At 37.2% G+C, this 16,611-nt stretch overlaps 1 protein-coding gene across 1 annotated transcript in view; it reads right to left on the bottom strand.

Moving 5' to 3' along the window:
• Nucleotides 1-16,611, bottom strand: part of PTPRM (protein tyrosine phosphatase, receptor type M) — a 705,638-nt gene that overhangs the window by 426,181 nt on the left and 262,846 nt on the right. Inside the window, exon 4 of the mRNA XM_006920073.3 lies at nt 2,958-3,036. Within this exon, the coding sequence (XP_006920135.2) occupies nt 2,958-3,036 (79 nt within the window). The remainder of the gene's footprint in view (nt 1-2,957; nt 3,037-16,611) is intronic.

Below are 16,611 nucleotides of genomic sequence, written 5' to 3'. Positions count from 1 at the left end.
TCCAAAGGAGAGACCACAAACACCTTTCTATGGCAATAGGCAGCTGGGTTTGGAAGGAATGAACAAAGCTGCAGGAGAAACTTCGGGAGACTGTGATAGAAGGACAAGCATTAATTCTTTTTATACTACAAAAGATAGAGAACTCAAATCCTATGGAATGGGAGGAGCTCCACTTCAGAAACTATTTTGTTGGCCAGTGGCCAGATATAAAAGAAGGAACCCCCAGAATACAGAACAAAACAAAAGACCCAGCAGAACTTGGCCTTGGCCACTGCATCTGCACCCAGCAATAACATCGGCCTGTGGTGAGGTTTGCTCTGAGAAACAGAGTGCTCAGCACATAGTAGGCATGCAGTATTACTGTTTATGATTTTTTACTTCCTGGTAAGAGGTGAATCAGAGGCTGTGAACATTTATGCACATTAGAAGACCTCATGGGTCCTCTCCAGCCTGAGGCTATTACTCTGAGGATTTGGCCAATTTCCAAGTCAGGTAATTATGAGCAAGTAAATTTGCCCTGCTGTTCCAATTAGGTACAGTATTGTTCGTTTTCCTGCCTTTTCAGAAAAAAAGGAGGAGAAATTCTTCTTGAATTCACCAGTCTTGCTGACAGAAGAAAAGGCAAATGCAATGTGCTACAAAAGTAATGTCTGCCTTAGTAATGAACAAAATGACTGCCTTGCTTGAACTTCATTGTTGTGGTTCCAAGAACCAGATAAAGATCTCAGGGACAGCAAAATCCCTCTAGATGGAATCAAATGACTATGTCATCATACCTTCAACAGATAACCACCAACAGGGCTTCTCTGTAACTAGTACAGGGAGTGATCTCATAATCTATTCAATCTATGTAATAAAAACAGTGTTCATATTTCTAACACCATTGTAGATATTACCTTTCTTTCAAGCATTTAGGTAGGGACCATCAACAGTGATCCAAATGTATAAACTAGCTGGCTTCTCTTTAATGCTGGGGACCCTAAGAATAAAGCAGGCTACCATCCCTTAGCTCAGGAGTTCCGAAGCCCAAGGCTGCAGACCTGTACCAGTGTGTGGCCTGTTAGGAATTGAGCCACACAGCAGGAGGTGAGCAGTGGGCAAGCAAGGGAAGCTTCATTCAGTATTTGCAACCCTTCCCCAGCGCCAGTGTCACCACCTCAGCTCCACCTCAGATCATCAGGCATTAGATTCTCATAGGAGCACCGGTCCCTGGTGCCAAAAAGGTTGGGGACCACTGCTAGCTGATCAAAGATTTTAAGTCTGATGATATCAATTTTGTGCAATACAGGGAAAATAGAATACAGGGAAAATAAAACTTGCATGCATTGCTGGTTGGAATATAAACTGGTTCAGATACTATTCATAGCACTTTGGTGGCTCTCATAAAACTAAAACTGTTTCTACCCCACATCCCAGTAATTCTGCTTCTAAGAACATACCCTGCTCTCACACATTGCACCCAGAGATGAACACACGGATGTTCATGGCAGCAATGTTTGCCACAGAGAAAAACTGGGGGTGGGGAAACTAAATATTCATAGAAGAATAAAAAAATAAAATGTAGTATAATCATATGATAGAATATCATGGATAGACCTAAAAAATGTAATGATGAGTGGGTGGGGAAAGAATACAGAGTAATTTGTACAACTGGATATCATTCATTAGAATTTACTTTATTATTTTTTATGAATAGTGATTATGAGAAACAGTGTATGTATATGTGTGCACACGTGTGCAAACATGCACGCGCGTGCGCACACACACACACAGATATTTGCAGTTTACTGGTTCCTCAGCTCTCCAAGCTCTATCGTGGAGTGGGAAATCCCCACTGTATGTTTCTTGGTAAAAGTCTAGGTCTGGCTCCTATGATAGAAGCTGAAAAAGCTGAAGCTTGCCTTTCTAGATCACTCCAATGGCTAGTGGAGAATGAGTACATGATTTAGCTTGTCTACCCTGACAGTCTCACTCAGGGTTTTATGCCCAAGGGTGAGGGTGCAAAGTCACAGAGATAGTAACAAACGTTCAGGCAGGTGGCAAGGGTCACCCTACAAGGGTCAGGCAGTCAGAGGAGCCGACTGCCACACTCCTGTCTTGGACAGCTTGTCTGGCACAGCAGTCACCATGGTTATGCCCACAAATCCTCCCTTTTGGTTCTGCCTGTTGTCAAAGCCTAGATCACTGATGTTCCCAGTGATTCTATTTGCCATCTAATTTCCTTTTGATACAAAGCTTTCCTGGTAAAATCAGCTACATCTGTTTCTGCTGCTTGTGGACTAGAAATCTTCCAGGCGGAGAGGGGCAGCGGCTAGCTCAGCACTGTGCTGGCCCCTGGGAAGGTGGGGGAGAATCAGGACTGGCAATCTGCAACATTTTGTTGAATTAAGAACAAGGTTCGGATACAAATATGACAAACTATTAAGAGTTGTTCATTCATACTGGGTGGTAAAAAGAAAAGTGTGTTGTTATCCCCTATTAGTCTTTTTTAAAGTAGTAATTTATAAAAGATGAAGAACAGATCATTTCTGGGGTCCCCAGGTAGTTTAGGTAGATTTCTTATATTCGCCAGGCCCCTAGCCTATTTGGGGCTATATTGTTTGAAAGTGCCAGAAACATACTGGATTTAGGAACACAATGCATAGATTCTCAATGTTTAACTTGTGCTACTATTCAAAAAGGAAAATCCAAAGACCTTTGCAAGGATGTTTGAGCATACCAAAGTATTCTTTTCATTCTCATTTCTGATTTTCATTTTAAATACATTTAGATACATTCAATGACATCACACACAGAATACATATTTCTGGACTTCTGGGCTGGCAAAGCAACATATAGGGACTTGTCAGGGAACCCTCTCAGCAGGACTACTGCACCCCAGGTTTTAGTATCCTCTCTTAATCTGTAAATATTCTCCTAAGTATGTACCCAAATGTTTAAAAGTTGAGACAACTTACTACATGGATGTCCTAACACCTTCACTTCATCAATAGCGAGGTAGCCTTGACGTCCAGAAGTTATTACTTCAAAAATCACCTGGAAAATTAAGAAAAATTTATATTACTCATTCATTTTGTCACACTTCCCAAATGTCTCCTATGTAGATACAGGTAGTTTCATTCATTCATTCATTCACTCATTTTTCCTACAAACATTAATGGAGCACCTAATATCTGCCAGTCGATGTTCCTGGTTCTAAGTTTACTAAGATAAATGAGATCCAAATGCAGTTTTCAGGGATGTTAATGAGAATGAGTGGGTCAAACAGCACCATACCTAAAAATCTCACCTAGTAACGGGGGTAGGGGGAAACCATGGTTAAGAGCTAATATTCGTAAAGAGGCTTAAAATCATTACCAGAGGCAATGTTAAGATTTAAATTGCTTTAAGGTAACATATTTTTTGGTCGACTTCTTTAAGGGGACTCTATGACCAGACTGAACCATGTGGGGCCCTAGGTTTTATACAATTAAAAATTTAAAACTACCATAAGTACTATGAAAAGTAGCATATTAGAAGAACATATGCCAAGAGGAGGTGGCATTTGAGCTGGCAGTTGAATGTGAATGAGCTAACAGTGTGAAGAGGACAAGGCTCCATCCAGGGCATGTGCAAAGGCCCTTACGTGGACATGGCCATGAAGAGAAGAATTGGAACCTACAACTATAAAGGTCAGCTGTGACCAGGTTACAGAGACTCTACACATAGGGAAGAGATTCCAGGAAAGAAACCATGTTAATAATATAGAGAAGAGGCTATGCTAACTGAAATTCAGATGGCAAAGGAGAATGATATAAAAATCTCTGCAGCAGTAAAATCAAGACGGCTTGCAACTATTCTTTTTTTTAACATGCTCCAAGGTTCTCAGAATGAATGACATTTTTTGAAATGGTAGAGCCACTTCCAAGAAATTGAGGCTAAAGGAGAAAAAAGAACCAGTAAGGAGGTTATCAGTTTTCTTAAGATTATTGTCTAAAGGTATCTATTGTCAAGCTATTATTATAAAGGTCCACATGCCATTATTTTAACCTCCATTTACTCATAGCAGGAAACTGTATCACCAGGGATGGCTCGTGCAATATGAAGATGGTAACTCTTAAAACACAACCCAGCAACTGTACTCTTGGAGAAATAAAATTTTTCATTCATATCAAACCTGTACACAAATGTTTACAGAAGTTTTAATATAATAGCCAATAAGTGGAAACAGTACAGATGTCACTCAAACGGTAAATGATTTTGCAACATGGAATACTATTCAGCAATAAGAAGGAACTAAGTATTAATACACCCGACAACTTGGGTGAATCTCCAGATTCTATTTACGATTCTATTTATGTAACATGTGTAATGTCAAAATTTTAGAAATGAAGGACAGATTAGTGGTTACCAGGGGTCAGGAATGGAGGGAAAAGAGACAGGAGGGAGATGAATGTGGTTACAAAAAGACAAAATGCACATTCTTCATGTTAGAACTGTTAAGATCTTCACTGTGGTGGCAGATGTACAAATCTTCTCAGTAATAAAATATATGATTCATAGCAGCATGATACACAATAACCAAAACATGGAAGCAGTCCAAGAGTACATCGATGGGTGAATAGATAAGCAAAATGTGGTGTGTGTGTGTGTGTGTGTGTGTGTGTGTGATTCAACCTTAAAGGGGAAGAAAATTCTGACACATGCTATAACATGGATGAACCTTGACGACATCATGGCAAGTGAAATAAGCCAGACACAAAAAAGACAAATATTCTATGATTTCACTTATATGAGGTACCTTGAGCAGTCATATTCATAAAGACAGAAAGTACAATGGTGGTTGCCAGGGACTAAGCAGAAAGGAGGATGGGACGTTACTGTTTTAATGGGGTACAGAGTTTCAGTTTTATATGAGGAAAAGAGTTCTGGAGATGGATAGTGGGAAAACTTGCACAACATTGTGAATTTATTTAATGCCACTTAAATGAACACTTAAAAATGGTTAAAGTAATAATTTTATGTTATTTGTATTTTACCACAATAAAAATGAGGGGGAAAAAAAGGTATCGAAGTAAATACACACATGCATGCACAAGTACAAGTAAAACTGGAGAAATCTGAAAAGTCTTGTAGATTTTAACATCAATATTCTGGGTGTGGTATTATATACATGAAGTTTGTAAAATGTTACCATCAGAAGAAACTGGGTAAGTGTATGCAAGAATCCGTATTGTTTACTACTGCATCCGACTCCACAACTATTTCCATAAAAATTTCAATTTAAAAAGGTAATTATAAGTTACTGTTTACATTACATATACTGGGCAGATATCACTCCATTATCTTATGAGTTCATGTAAAAATTCTCCAAGGATTAGATATTTCAAGAACAAAGAGATTTAGATACAAGTAATTGCCCAAGAACATGCAAGGAGTCTATTGTAGATATAACTTTAAATCCAATCTTTCTGATTCCAAACAGCATGATGTTTTGCTACTACACATTGCCTGAACAAACACTTCAGCCCTAGGGCTGCATTATTTGTTTGTGCGATGAATTAAAAAATGGAAAAAGTAATCAGCAGAACCCAAATGGAAAAGTTCAAGTGGCCTCCCAGATAAGAAGTCATCCAAGGGACACCTGCTAGACTAGGGGACACTATGCCACAGTGCCACCACATTGAAATACAAAACATGCAAGGTGAAGGAGAGGCCCAGCGGCAAAACAAAAATGAAATGAAACTTCTCCCTGTTCATGAATTTAATTAATTTTTTCACTAAGATACAGAGAAAGGAAGAGATGTAGAGATATTCCTGCATTTTAGATATTCGTGCAACTGTATCTCTCTACTTTTAGCCTATAAGAGGACAACTGAAGGGACATAAAGCAGATGAACACTGAGAGCATGTAGAGGAAAAAAGCCTTCCAGAGGATCCCAAAACCAGGCCCCTGGGTAATAGTCATACCCCGCCTGGCAGGGGGTAGCTGTAGCAGGCAGTGCAGGAACCAGCCAGCTGCTTTGGTCAGAATGGCCACTGCACAGACTGATGCCCACAACCACCAACTACCCAAGAAAACCATCGTTGTGGTGATGAAAAAGGTATTTTGAAAGCTAAACCCAGAAATCTTTATCCATTGTCCTTTCCTCCCAACTGTCCTCCCTTCTTTCTTCTCTCATTCTCTCTTATTCATTCATTCATTCAATCTATGGCTTCACCTAATGTCATCTCCAAGCCAGGCACTGAAGTAAGTACTTGGAGTATATCATGAACAGAACAGATAAAGGCCTCTTTCCTTATCAAAATTGTCCTTATGGAAAATTATTTTATCTTACCAACTACAGAGACTGAAGCTTCTCATAAAAATAGAATATAATCTTTATAGTTTCATATAAAACACGGTCATGTGAATTTATTTTTGAAGTTGACATGTGTGAATTTAATACACAATATTTTATTAAAACAATAGAGGGCTGCGACCCTACCAAAGAAAAGGAAAAAGAAAGGAGGGGGAAGAAATTAGAGACCTTAAAATGCCACCTTAAAATCTCTGAATCTGTTTTATCATCCATCACAAAATGCTCAAAGATTCCAAGTCTTATTGACCAAATATTTATAGAGTACTTACTACATGCTCTAGGGAATCCAAAAAACTTAGACAATTTTCTGAAATTTAAGCTTTAGTTGGTAGAAAAATAAAAGAGATTTTTAGTTGTTAAAAAAATAATTAAGGAACAGAACAAGCAGCAATGGCCAAGTGACAGATGAAATAATAAGGGGCTCATAGGACTGTGATTCTTCTCCGCCACAGGACTGTCACCTCTTCCTTACCAAACCAACCAGGAAGCCTATGATAGAGCCCTTTAACTCAATTTCCTTCAACTGATATCCCAGCCTACTAGAATAAACTCATAGATGCCTAAGCAAGGACATAACCAATGTCTCTACTAGACTAGAGGCAAACACCGCAATTAGACAGTGTTCTCCAAATTTCCCAGCAAGATAACTTACCAACGAGGCCTCAACAAATGAATTAAACACATGCTTATTTCTGAAACTCTTTGCTCCTCTCAGTCCAACTGGAATACCAAGAAGCAAAGAAAGAAAGCATCCGATTATACACTAAGAGAATAATGGATTGCTCTTTTTAGTTCAAAACAAACTTCTAAACTTGACAGGTTCCAGCACTGACTTACGACTAATTGCAGAGACAAGAGGAAGAAAACTATCTTTACAGATATATTTGTGTGTTTATCTACACACATATTCAAACACAAATATAGTTTATTTATACCTTTATATGACACCTTTTATATGACACCTTTAGGTTTATACATTAGAAGATGAGTTATGTGTGACAAGTTTGAAGCAATAACTTCAATGTTTCTTTAAAAAAACTGAAACTAGTTTTTTTAAAAGACCATTTACTAGCTCTTTCTTAGTAATTTCAATTAAAGGACAGTTATGAGTATAAGTTTTATTAGCTGCTTCATCGTTTATAGCTCAGTATATAAATGTTCCAACACATACCACAAAAAGTAAGTATAATTTGTACTGAAAAGTTTACTATTTTGAAATAAATATGATTAAATGAAGAGATCTGAATTTAGGTGCTGTAGAACAATCTTAGCTTGACTACTAACTTGATTTTAATACCTGGTCATTAAGAGATTTACTTTGTTGTTTCTAACAAACAAAATGGTTAAAACAAGCAGGTCACAAGATGAGGCCTATCTTAAATAGGTTTCTTTAAAACAGATTTTAGCATCCCACAAAAAGTTTTCCTTGTCATGAACTCTTGCTATCTGTCCAGTTTTCCACGTTTTACTTTCTAACCAGTGCCATTACCAAGAAAGCTTCAAAAGCAAAAATATTTTTGCCTTTTTGTCAAAGAAGAGACTTCTCTATTGAAAGTACAGGTGTAACTCTAGTGAAGTATAGCAAGAGTATGCAGAACCCAGTGAGAGTCTGAAAATGCTACCAGCATCTAGGGCCAAAAAGACTGAGGTCAGAGGAAACAATAACACATGAATACTGATGGCACCACTGGAAAAAGAAAAGAGAAAGGTGTAACAAATTGATCTGGGATGTGGCCATGCTTATTAAACAGAACAGAGAACATATAGAAAATCTATATTAGAAGTGAGACTTGGGTCTCCTTAGGGAGCCACACAGTCTTTTCTTTTAAAAAAAAATTCAATAATTCAAAAAAACATTTATATATTGGATACATCGATGTCTCAGGTATCTTTTACACATATTGTCTAATTTTCCCCAGTCAACCATATGAGGTAGGTAATAGTAACTCCCTTTGAGGGATAAGTAGGCCTATTCAGAAAGGTAAAGTAATTTTTCTGAGGTCACACAATTAGTACATTGCAGAGTCAGAGTATAATTCTAGATCTATTTTACTTCCAAATCTGAACTCTTCATGTTACTGAACTGCCTAAACCAGCAGTTATAAGAGGCTATTATATATATGTATATGTATTACATATATACACACATATAATACACACACATACATAACGTACAATCATGCATACGCACACATATACATTCATTAATGCATACATGTATGTTCCAAATTTTTTATTTCCAGATTTAAGTAAGAAATGTTGTAATCATCTATTTGATTTAGAAATGTAGATGCAAGGAACAGTTATATGACATAGTTTTACCAACATAAATTTTAAAATAAGAGTCAGCATATGGGCCAAATCTGTCCCAACTTCTATTTTTGTACTGCCCGCAAACTAAAGATGGTTAATATAGTTTTCAATGGTGGGAGAACATCAAAAGAAGACTAATAATTTTGTGATACATAAGAATTTTATGGAATTCAAGTTTCAATGTCCATAAATAAAGTTAAGTGGAACACAGCCATGCTCATTCATTTATTTATTGTCTATGACAACTTTCACACAACAGGAGAGTTGAATAGTTGCCACAGAGACAATCTGGCCCACAAAGCATGAAATATTTGCTATCTAGACTCCAGCTTTAAGAGAAAACTTTCCTGCTTGGCTCACCAAAGCACTGGCATTATTCTGGATAACAAGAAAGTATTTATCAACAGCAATACTTTGTCACAGCCAAATACGATATGCCTTATACTTTGTGTGGGAGTCTTGTATTCCAGCAATAGCATGGAGAAAACTCTCTCCCTGTCTTGTGTGACTTGTTTCAATTATATTACACAGGTGGTGTTTTAAATGCTCACTTAAGTGTGTTGTATCATTATCAATTTTTTTAAAAAGCCTATATCAAAACAAAGCCATAGAAACTTACTTTATAGACCTCAAAATAATGCATAAAAATTAAATTAAAAATAATAAAAACCCCAACTTATTTCATAGTCCAATCTTCTATAACTAAACTGAATTCCTGAGAATTTATAACATTTCAGTATTAAAACCTGACCATCGGATCTCATTCGACACGATGTCCTTTGGCATTAGTGAGCTTTCAGCTAAATGTCTTTGTTTTTACTGAAATACACACATTTTTAGAAAAAAAAAATCTTTGCTCTCTAACCCAATCTAACTTGTGAGATTTCAAGACCCCCATTACTCACAGGGGATACATTTCAAGACCCCCAGTAGATACCTGAAACCGTGGATAGTACCGAACTCTATATATCCTATGTTTTTCCTGTACATACATACCTATGATAGTTTAATTTATAAATTAGGCACAGAGAGATTAACAACAATAATCTAATAATAAAATAGAATTTTATTTAAAAAAAAAGAACAGTTATAACATAAAACATATGTGAACGTGGTGTTTCCTTCTTCCCCCAACCAATAACTAATAGCAGAGACAGTTACAAAGTGACTCGTGGGCAGGGAGTGTCTACAGCATGGATACGTTGAAGAAAGAGACAATTCACGTCCTCAGCAGGACTGAGCAGGAAGGTTCCAGATTTTATCATGTTACTCAGAACTATACACAATTTAAAACTTATGAATTGTTTAGTTCTGGAATTTTTCATTTAATATTTTCAGACCACTGGAGACCATGGGTAACTAAAACCTCAGAAAGCAAAACCATGAATAAGGGGTGACTACTGTATTTGAAAAGTTGAAAGCTAAAGTAGTATATCAGTATGGCAGAATCATAGAGCCATCCCATCTTATTCTGGAATAATTTTGCCAAAACACAGTATTTAATTGTTTAAAACCTTGTTCTGGATTTGGCTTAAAGGAAAATATAATTAATCCTCATTATTTGCAGATTCTGTATTTGTACATTTGCCTACTCACTAATTTATTTGAATATTTTTTTGGATATATCTCTTCAGGTAAGGGAAACAAAAGAAAAAATCAACAATGAGACTACATCAAAGTAAAAAGTTTTTGCACAGCAAAGAGAACAAACAAAATAAAGACAACCTACTGAATAAGAGATTGGCCAATGATGCATCAATAAGGGGTTAATATCCAGAATTTATAAAGAAGTCACACAACTTAACACCAAACAAATAATCCAATTAAAAAATGGGCAGAGGACCTGAATTGACATTTTTCCAAAGAGGACATACAGATGGCCAATAGACATATGAAAAGATGTTCAATGTCACTAATCACCAGAGAAATGCAAATTAAAACCACCATGAAACATTACCTCACATCTGTCAGGATGGCTATCATCAATAGATCAACAAAAAACAGGTGTTGGCAAGGACGAGGAGAAAAAGAAACCCTTGTGCATTGTTGGTGGGATTGCAAATTGGTGAAGCCACTTCAGAAAATATATGGAGGTTCCTCAAATTTTTTAAAAAATATTAAAAATAGAACTATCTTATGACTCAGCAATCACACTTTTGAGTATTTATCTGAAGAAATCCAAAACACTAATTCAAAAAGATATATACATCCCAATGTTTGCTGCAGCATTATTTACAATAGCCAATATATGGAAGCAACTTAAATGTCCATCAATAGATGACTGGATAAAGACGAGGTGGTACAAATGTACAATGGAATATTACTTGGTCATGAAAAAGTATGAAATCTTACCATTTGCAACAACATGGAGGGACCTAGAGAGTATTAACCTAAGTGAAATAAGTCAGACAAAGGTAAATGCTTTATAATTTTGCTTCTATGTGGATTCTGAAAAACAAAATAAACAAAACAGAAATAGATTCATAGATATAGAGAACAAATTGATGGTTGCCAGATGGGAAGGGGTTTGGGGGACTAATTGAAAAAGGTGATGAAATTAAGAAGCACAAATTGGCATTTACAAAATAGTCACAGGATGTTAAGTAGAGCATAGGGAATATAGGCAATAATATTGAAAAAAATTATGTATAGTGTCAGGTGGGTACTAGACTACAGATGGGATCACTTTGCAAATTATATAAATGTCTATCCACTATGCTGTACACCTGAAACTAATAAAATACTGAATGTCAAGTGTAATTGGGGGGGAAAAAAAACTTTTTTGGATTTGGCTTAACAGGAAATATAATTAAGCCTCATTATTTACAGATACTCTATTTGTGAATTTGCCTACTCACTAATTTATCGGAAACCCTAAAATCAATATTTGCAAAGCTTTCATGGTCATTTGTGAGCTTGTACAGAGTGGGGAAAAATTGAGTTGTCCTACATACTTGTCCCAGCTGAGGTCGAACTAGGCAATGCTCTGCCTTCTTGTTTCAGTTCTCATACTATAGACAAGTATCCTTATCCCAGTCTACTTAGTGCCATATTTTTCACATTTTTCTGCCTTTTATTGATGACGTTGCTGTTTAAAATGGCCCCAGATGCAGAACTGAAAGGCTGTTTAGTGTTTCTAAGCACAAGAAGGCTATGATGTGCCCTACAGAGAAAATACAGTATTAGATCATCTTCTTTCAGGAGTGAGCCATAATGCTATTGGCTGAGTTCGATGTTAAGAATTGACAATACGTATTAATTAAATAAGGTGTCTTGAACAGAAAAACACAGAAAACAAGGTTATATATTGATCGTTTGATGAAAATGTTTTGACTAGAGGCTCATAGGACTAATTCCGTATTACCCACAGAAGCAACAGTTCAGTATTCACTAATTCCATGTTGGCTGTGACTTTATGGAACATAATGACTGAGAATGAGAACTGGCTGTATGAGTGTGTTTTAATTCATTCTGAGTCCTTGATTTTAGTAAATTACTTGGGCATAGGGAGGACTCAATACTCATTTTTGCTGGTCTTTCCCAGATATTATTTGCAGCCATAAGATGTAAAGAAATATAGAACTAAGAGGATCAACATTCATTCAATCATTCAACAAATAACATCTCAGGAGAAAAGATGTTGTATCCCTATAGTCTCAGGAGCTTTTGGGAAAATCCATTTGCTCTCAGGTAGGAAATGTGAGTCAAAATGTGTCTATTTAATAAAACTCGGGGTTGGGGGATTCGGGGGGAGGCACATGGCAGGTGTGACAAGCTCAGTGACCAAAAGTAACCATCAAGGATGGTTCTAATCATAAATTCCTAACTGGCCAGGCCATGGCAGGTAGACACATCTCAGGCCTACAGTTTCCTTTGCAAAGGTCAGTCTTTACCTTAAGTGAGTCCTATCCACTATTCTTATGCATCTAGTATAGCAGTCAGAATAATTTTCTTTTTTAGACCCCTCAACCTCAGGCAACAGAGCACAAGACAACGAGCAGACTGACCACAGAACTCCTCAGACCACAGAACTCCTTATTGTTATCTTGTCCACATACCATCTCTACCCACCGTAAATGTTAACTATTAACTAGCCTGTACCCGCCAAGGTAAAAGAAGTATATTTTTCTCCATTTTGCTTTCTAACTAGTCCTAGAGATTTTTCCCAGTTTGCTTTCTCTCATCTCCTTAATCTACCACTTTATATTTTCTCCTTTGATTCTAAATACAAAAAAAGGAACTGCAAAATTGTCATTCTCCAGAACATTTTCTCAATCTGTTGAAATCTTGCTTCCAGGTATGCCCTAAAAAATTTGGCTCAAATAAACTCTTATAAAACTTTTCTATAGGTTTGGATGTTCTTTCATTGACAGAACAACCAGTAAAACCACTGACTCTTTCAGTTGCTCAGGAAAAGGCATCCTGGATTTTGGTTTGTGAGGGGTTTGACATCAGGCTATCTTTCAGATATCTGCCAAACAGAAGAAAGGAAGCAGTTTAACACTGCAGCATCTCTGATCTTCTCTATTTCAACGAAGAACAAAATTAGCTTTCATGCTGCCACTTACCCTTGCTATGTTTGGGCAAAGAAAAGAAGTTTGCTTACCAACACAAATACTTGCCATGGAAAACATGTTGGTGGAAGTCATTTGTCAATTCCCTAGAACAAAGAGGATTAAATGGTGTATGTCTATCTTCCCACATATAACTTAGTCGATCCTTTCTGGTTTTGATTTAAATAAACAGCTAAGGTAGATGATACCCATTTACAAAAATATTTTTTTTTCAAATGAGTTAAATAAAAACCAAAAACATATAGAAAAAGAAATATTTCTGTAATGGTAGAGAGCCAAAGCAAAACCACAAACTATGTGACCTTAAAAGAATCAGGAACAAAATATTGAAGCATTGGTTTATATGGACATGTTATCAAAGTAAAGTAAAAACCTACTTTCCCAAAGTTAAAGGCATTCAAAATAATGTACAGAGGAGGCAAGAGAATTAAAAATGTTAAATCAAGCTACATTCAGAGACTGCAATATGCTGATCAGCCCTGCAGCCAGGCCAGAAGGGCACCTTTGAACAAAGGAAGATCTCTGCTGGGATTGCTAACAACCCATTCCCCACACCTGTGAAGAGGAAACAGGAAAAACAAGAGTCTTTAAGTGGTGTCTTACCAAAATAAAATTGTTCATTCCTTATGGCCGAAACCATGGGAAATCTATGGATTAAAGGCTGAGAACTGCCAGCAGATCTTTCACTCTACATATTCTTACCTTTTCACGCTACATACTCTTCTCATTCCTCACTGTATGTCCATGTCAAAGGAAATGGGTTAACAAAGTCTTTTAAACTATAACTCACAGGAACTAAAGAATGATCCATAAACTGAATTTCCTGAGCATTCAGGGTCCCACTCAGAGTCCCTCTCATTGTCCCTCTCACTGTCTTCCTCTAGGTACTCTTTACTTTGTCTCTCTCACTGTCCTTGTCTCTCAGGGTCCCTCTTAGTCTCTGCCTCTGAGAGGAGACCACACTCTGTCTGTGGAGTGTTACCCCTTTCCTAATAAGCCTTCCTTTTGATTCTAACTTTGGCATATGTTGAATTCTTTTACATTCTCTGCCAAAGGACCCTCTTCTCTCTGTGCAGGGCTTGGTCTCCCTGACCCTCGCCCTTGGGGAAATCTGCCCTGTCCAACATCAAAAGAACAACAAGATTCACAAGTTAAATATCGATGCTTTGTCATGCCTATTCATTTAAGTTATTCTTAAATTACTACATCTGATTTTTCTACCAATAAGCATGACTTTCCTAACTTTTAATTTTCCCTTTGACTTTTGAAAAAAATAATGTTCTTTTCTAATCTTTTCTAATTATAGCTCAAATACTCATCCTATTTTTAAAAAATGAGATATGGAAGAAGATTAAGATAAAGAAAAAAAAAACATAGGAAGGTTTTAGAGAAAAATGTTGATAACCAAAAAGCAACAGACCACAGAGGAGTATGTTAACACAGAAGACACACTTATCTGTGATCATCAGATAGTAAGACACGCTTATCTGTGATCATCAGATAGTAAGAATAAAACTTAGACATGTAGGTTATGTTTAAAATAAATAAATTAAAAAATATATTATCTTTCAAGATGAAAAACCATCACGTGAATCGATCCACTTTCTAAATGCAGTTCTAGGTACATACTAAAGTGACAGCCTGGTGTGTCCCCACTGATTCTTAAAATACACTGTTCATCTTTTTAAAGCACAAAATGCAGAGGACAGGGGCGACTGCTTAAAATAGCTTTCCTGCTTGAGACAGAGTTATATTTCACTGTCACATCTAATTCCCCATGTCATCCTAGAGGAATGCTGCAATTCAATTGTCTTGTACTTGGAATAAGGGCCATAAGCTAAGAAATTTATGGAGTCAGGGAATGTTCTATTTTTCCATTAGGACATATCAGTATTTCCCAAGTATGCTCCAGGGAACACTAGACTCAAAAGATGTTCTGCAAAAGCCTAAACTGATGCCCAAACTCCAGCTGGGCTCCTCCACCCATTATTTGTCTCTCCTGGAGATTCAGAAACATACCTCAGCTCAGAAAACGGCTTGCAGTACAGAATGTGTTCAACTTCATTTAAATCAGCGTGTCTTCCCATTTGGTCGACTAAAATTCTTTAAGGTTCCTTGGATTTGGGGACCACAATTTGGAAAACACTCACCTATTCAGTTGTAAAACACTGTCTCTGAGCAGCAAATGAATGCAGAGCCACTTTCTCTCAGGATGGCTTTACATCACATTCTAGTAAAGTAAGTGGGCTGCAGGCAAACAGCAAAGAAACTTAGGTGGCTGTGCAGGAAGTTAAGGTTAGAACTAAATGTGAAGAGGTGGGTATGATTAAGTCATTCCTACTCCCTCATCTCCTCATTAACCAAGAAAGATGTCAGACTGGTAAAGGGTAAATCTAGGTTTAGCCTCCCCCAAAGGGCAAGCTTCTTTGTGTTCTCACTGCACAAAGAATTTTGAGTGGGGCTCAGCTCAGGAATCTATCCCTCATCTTCTCCCAGGAACTTCAGTACATCTAAGGAATTCGTCTTAACAGGGAAGCTCTAGAGAACAAGAAGACTCTCATCAATCCATGACTTTATCCTCATATTCCCTCTTGTCACTGCCCACCTGACCCCCAGCCCAGCTCCTTTATTGAGAGGTGTGGGGGAGGGGATTTCAAGTCCGCTTATGCCTTTTTCTCTTTTCAGAGCAACCATCTATATTAGATCACTGTCTTCCTGGCCTCTGACTGGATTCAGACTCACTGTTTTAAATCAGGGAGAAAGGCAGCAAGCGTGAGATTCCAGCGGCCTCTCTGGGTGCATGCAGAGTTATGAACTCATAAATTGACGGGTGGAAACTTGTGGGGGTGGGAGAAAGGAGAGAGGAGGGAAAGAAGCAGATTCAAAGTGGTATCTGTTTTTTTCATCAGCACAGTAAAGCAAGAGGGTGCTTGTGAGAGTAAACTACTATTCTTAAAATTGTAGGAAGTCAAGGTCTAAATCAAAGAAGCAGGTGCTATAGCCCAGATGCCCAGGTGAAAGCAGGTAGCAGTAACTTCTCACTTCTCACTGCTGCTGCCCAACAGAGGGGCATGTTCTAAGTAGAAGTAATTAGGACAAACATTAATTAAGGAATTAAATATGTGTTAATCTCCAAATAATTGACAATTTATGTTTTGATGAGTAGTAATTACTCTACAATTAGCTGTATTCTGTGCAGGTTAACATTGTGATTTGTACCTATAGAATACTACTCTCCTATAAATAAGAAAAGCTACAAAAAAAGACTACTGTAGCAAGAACACTTTACTCTGCAAAGAAACATTTTAAAACTCTATAAATGCTTAATAAAAATAGCATTAGGGGAAAGACTGCGAAAACAAGAGATGCCCGAGAAAACCTGC

This window comes from Pteropus alecto, unplaced genomic scaffold (genome assembly GCF_000325575.1).
Source record: "Pteropus alecto unplaced genomic scaffold, ASM32557v1 scaffold146, whole genome shotgun sequence".
NCBI classification, from domain to species: domain Eukaryota; kingdom Metazoa; phylum Chordata; class Mammalia; order Chiroptera; family Pteropodidae; genus Pteropus; species Pteropus alecto.
This window is presented reverse-complemented; position numbering and strand designations above follow the sequence as displayed.